At 40.0% G+C, this 4,173-nt stretch overlaps 2 protein-coding genes across 2 annotated transcripts; both read right to left on the bottom strand.

Moving 5' to 3' along the window:
* Positions 1 to 620: 620 nt before the first annotated feature.
* Positions 621 to 2,248, bottom strand: LOC130507714 (late embryogenesis abundant protein 2-like). The gene is made up of 3 exons (XM_057002381.1): positions 1,875 to 2,248; positions 1,719 to 1,784; positions 621 to 1,646 (listed from the first exon to the last, which is right to left on the bottom strand). The coding sequence occupies exons 1-3, from the start codon at positions 1,935 to 1,937 to the stop codon at positions 1,470 to 1,472; spliced, it is 306 nt and encodes a 101-aa protein (XP_056858361.1). The 5' UTR covers positions 1,938 to 2,248; the 3' UTR covers positions 621 to 1,469.
* Positions 2,249 to 2,382: 134 nt separating this feature from the next.
* LOC108835503 (uncharacterized) lies at positions 2,383 to 4,031 on the bottom strand. The gene is made up of 7 exons (XM_057002382.1): positions 3,928 to 4,031; positions 3,738 to 3,839; positions 3,424 to 3,635; positions 3,251 to 3,333; positions 3,066 to 3,177; positions 2,928 to 2,990; positions 2,383 to 2,744 (listed from the first exon to the last, which is right to left on the bottom strand). Exons 1-7 carry the CDS (start codon positions 3,968 to 3,970, stop codon positions 2,550 to 2,552), a joined length of 810 nt encoding a protein of 269 aa, XP_056858362.1. The 5' UTR covers positions 3,971 to 4,031; the 3' UTR covers positions 2,383 to 2,549.
* Between the last annotated feature and the right edge of the window lie 142 nt (positions 4,032 to 4,173).

The raw sequence follows: 4,173 nt of genomic DNA, 5'->3' as shown, positions 1-4,173 counted from the left end.
ATATTAAATGTAATATATGAGTTATTGCCATATTTTACAAAGATTTCTAAAAATATATATCAACATTAAATGTAATTGTCCATGTCATATTTAACCATATGACATGTCATCAATCTTAATAGACAGTGACACGTCACATTTTTTTTTTGTGAAAAACGATTGTAGAGAAGACATGTGGCAAATCACTTCGCAAATAATGTCTAGGGGATTGAAAAACATCATCAAAATCTAAATATTCTGCTTGGACAAAATGTAAGAGATGTTGCCTAACTATTGAGTTTGACTTTGTTAATTCTGAGAAACAAGGAAGCAAAATTCCAAAAAGATAAATACAATTGGGACTGACCATTTTTCATAACTTCCTTAACTCGGCAAGAATTACGGTTTAAGCGGAGATTAGCTTCCTTAACTCGCACGCTCTATCCTTTCCATTTTCATCGCTCCGGTAGCCCCTCTCGCTTTATTTTAACCAAGAAGATAAATAAAATAACAAGGGTTAAGAAGATCAGGCCAATTTGACTGTGAATCATTTCCCGTATTCGTCTGTGAATTTTCTTCAGCGTATTCGTCTGTGAATTTGATGAAGGAAAAAAAAATGTAAAAATAAAATAGTGGAACCAAAAAAATTGGTTGTTCAGCTGGGTACGAGCCAGCAGGCCATGGTGGATCTGAGTGACGTCGAGCTGTGATCCGACCACTGCCGAGAGAGGGAGGTGATCGCTGCTCTGTGAAACCAGCCTCACGCATTGCCCTCCACTTTAGGAACCGCCTGAGTCAAGCCTTCGCTCAACACACACAGACCACTCTCGGCTTGGACTGGGCAGCCCAGAACATTGCCACAACAGATCCGACCCGAGGACCGGGCCAGTGTTCAACCAACTTATTGTCCCCACATGGGTCACAAGCACTTGTTACTGAGCTCGACGTACAGCTTTGGTTTGAGGACTTATTTAAACAACAAAATATTAAGTCAAGAAACCGATGTGGGACGAAAAATGAAGTTTAGAAATTTTCCCTACTGAGTTCTTACTGCTCTACATGTTTCTCCTTTTCTTTTTGTTTGGTTTGATAGTACTTGTTTGTCTTAGTTGGAGCTTTTCTCATCCTTCACTTCTACCCTAAGCTGTTTCTGTATTTTCTGTCCATTTCAGAAGATCATCATCATCCCCTGTTGCAGATCTCTGACAAACAAAACTGAAACGTCTCTGAGAACTCCTTTTATTGAGGGAATCATTCCATTGATGGAGCACGAGGTAATCCTAGCCATAGAAGCGGTGTTTCAGACAGAAAGATCACTCCCAAGACTATAACCAAAGTCTCAACATGTCTTCTTTTTATTTTGAATTCCCAAGACTAAAGCCAAGTTTGAACATGTGTTGGGTTGAATGTATTGCGTGGATCCCTTTATTGTTATTATTACAGATAGTTTAGTGGAATTCAAAAAGATGCGTTTTGTGAAAAAAACAAAGTTAAATATCGGAAGGAGGATGACCAGGCATGCTTGGACAGCTTGTGTTGTTAGGATTCTTCCTGTCCAAAGGGTTCTTGTTCTTATAATCATCGTCGTTGTCATTGTTCATCCCCAGTTTGTTCTTCACTGCCTCTGATGCTCCTTGTGCCATGCTCTTCACCTTCTCCCCTTTCTGATAAAATCACCATTCATTCTTAACCCAAAAATAAAAAAAACAACATGTAGGGTTTGTGTGTTAGTTAATTTGCTGGAGAAAGCCTGAAGTTTGAGAAGAGTTGGTGTTGTTGTCTACTTTGCAATCATCTCTCTTCACCTGATATCAAACATAAGAATTTTCATTTTTTCACTTCTATTAATAAAAAGTGACAAGTAATGGGGGAAACTGAACTAAAAGACCACTGACTTGTGCTTGGCCCACGTTTTGGCCGGCCTTCACACTGAACTCCTCATTTTGTCCGCTCGCCATATAGACAATATTTTCTTCTATAATCAGTTGTGCTCTATTTTTTCAAAGTTTTTCGCATTTTTATGATCCATCGTACGTTTTCTATACCATGCTTGACGGTGACTACGCAAATCATGGATGGGCTGCGGCAGCATCGTGGCAAAAGTTCCCTATCTCGCAAAACTACATCTGGCGAAGCGTGTCATTCTTGGAGTGAAGTGGTGGGACGTGTGGCAAGCATAAATAAATCGCCAGCCATCTAGGAGCACCTTATTGTCTCCAATGCTCTTTTGTCACTCCAGAGCAAAAGTCACTCTATTCAGAGTGTGACTCACCATGCTCTCAATGGACCAAAGCAAACCGATATAACAAAATTCATCAATGTGAGTTTATTACTTTATTAAAATTGTAAATGATTGGAAATTGATTTATTTAAAGCTTAATGGAAATTGTAAATTATATACCATGCTTAACTAATAACTTTTCATATTGACGTCAACCTTTTTTTAAGAAAAACAAACTCTTTTCTCAGGACAAAGTCTTAACTGATACAAACCATTGCGTATTACAAAATGCGTGCCGAGACTAGTACCTCACACAAATCAAAACTCTTTCCGTTTTAAGGAAGTCTTCTCAATCGCTCATGTCGTCAAAATCTTCAAAACTATTGACACCATCAGCAGCTTCTTCATCCTCTGATTCGTCTGCCTCTTCATCTGTCTCCATTGCTTCCTCTGCTCCTTCTCCTTCTTCTTCTTCATCACTGTCCTTGTCCTCATAGATCACAGGACCTTCATCTTCTTCCTCTTCATCCAAGTCGTCCACAATCTGCCATTATCACAACCAACAACAAATTAGTAAAACATACTCTACAGTCCAAATGTCAGCGTTATCCATAAAAAAGCGACCTCAGAGACTCCCTATGCGTTATTCAAACAAACACCTAATGCTACCCCTAAACTACATATTGAAATCAAATCCTTCCTCGTTTCAAGGCAATACAATACATACCAAGTCCAATTCGCTTGATACTTGTACAGCAGTGTGAAGAGTTGATATCCGTGATTCTATGAGCTGCACACACAAACAATCAAATACCATATCAACCACTCCGCTATGGTGAGCAGATAAACTAATGCAGTTCCTAACCTGATACATGGAGTTCAACGCAAGCAACGATGACTCCTGGGACATAATCCCACTGGAATGAGTAAGTAACAGACTCTTTATCCAAGGAATCGCACAAGCTAATACCGCACCCCTGCAAACCAAAAAAGTGTTTAAAAAAAAGTCAGCTTCAACAAACACACATACATATATCTTCAAACTCTCACCTTGATTGTAATATTGGTAAAAGAGAACTCAAAAGCTTGAGTACTTCTGCTGAATTCAACTTAGCAACCGAATTAGCAATCACCTATACAAAAGCATACATACATACATAACCGTAAGCATTAAGAAGAAACCAAAGAGCGAAGAAAAGGTAAAAGCAACATCTTCCGGAAACCTGTTCATCTCGGTTGTACAAGCAATCAAGTAGAAGCGACCGATCATCAGCATGCAATGCTTGTCTCAGAAGAACATTAACGGAGGCTGCAGTAGGAGGCTTATTATCATCACTGATAACTTTCTCTCCGCCTAGTAAGTTAAGACTCTCGAACTTATCACCCATCGTTGGCTCGTCGTCAACTAACACTCCATCTCTATCTTCATCAACACCTACATCAGATAAGAACCCTAACTTTAAAAATGGAGCCTTTTAAACCACCTAGCTTGACAAAGTCCAGAGCTAAAGCTGTAAACTTTTGAATTATCTCTTACCGGAATCACGCGTTGAAGGTAAGTCGGGATCAGGTTCGGATCGCTTCTTGCTATTCTTCTTCTTATGCTTCTTCTCTCTGGGAGGAGTCTCGGCGATTTCACCTGTTGAATTAACACAGAACAAAACGAGAGTAAGGTGTTTTTACCATGCGAAGGAGCTGATCAGAGTTAAGAATTGAGTAAAGCAAACCTCCATCAGAGGTGAGAAGAGGCTTCAGTTTCTCCTTGGCCATAGTCGGCGATGGACAAGAGAAGCAGAGAGAGAGACGACGCGGGTTTAGGGTTCAAGTCTTCACTACTTCACAGTTAAAAGCTACGGGTCGGGTCGGGTCGGGTTGGACCAGATTAGGTGGGCTGACTTGAAGTGCTTTTTCTCTATTGGGCCGACATGACTAGATAGTTGGGCTGAGTTTATGATGTATTCTGTACCCGATAA

This window comes from Raphanus sativus, unplaced genomic scaffold (assembly GCF_000801105.2).
Source record: "Raphanus sativus cultivar WK10039 unplaced genomic scaffold, ASM80110v3 Scaffold5326, whole genome shotgun sequence".
In the NCBI taxonomy this organism is placed as follows: domain Eukaryota; kingdom Viridiplantae; phylum Streptophyta; class Magnoliopsida; order Brassicales; family Brassicaceae; genus Raphanus; species Raphanus sativus.
Note: the sequence above shows the minus strand (reverse complement) of the source record. Positions and strands in the feature narration are given on the sequence as shown.

Coding starts and splice junctions, on each gene's coding strand:
- LOC130507714 (XM_057002381.1), bottom strand. CDS start 1,937: ATGGCGAGCGGACAAAATGAGGAGTTCAGTGTGAAGGCCGGCCAAAAC. Junction 1,785..1,874: donor AAAACGTGGGCCAAGCACAA/GTCAGTGGTCTT, acceptor GTTTGATATCAG/GTGAAGAGAGATGATTGCAA. Junction 1,647..1,718: donor AAACTTCAGGCTTTCTCCAG/CAAATTAACTAA, acceptor TGGTGATTTTAT/CAGAAAGGGGAGAAGGTGAA.
- LOC108835503 (XM_057002382.1), bottom strand. CDS start 3,970: ATGGCCAAGGAGAAACTGAAGCCTCTTCTCACCTCTGATGGAG. Junction 3,636..3,737: donor ACCTTCAACGCGTGATTCCG/GTAAGAGATAAT, acceptor TATCTGATGTAG/GTGTTGATGAAGATAGAGAT. Junction 2,991..3,065: donor CGTTGAACTCCATGTATCAG/GTTAGGAACTGC, acceptor TTGTGTGTGCAG/CTCATAGAATCACGGATATC.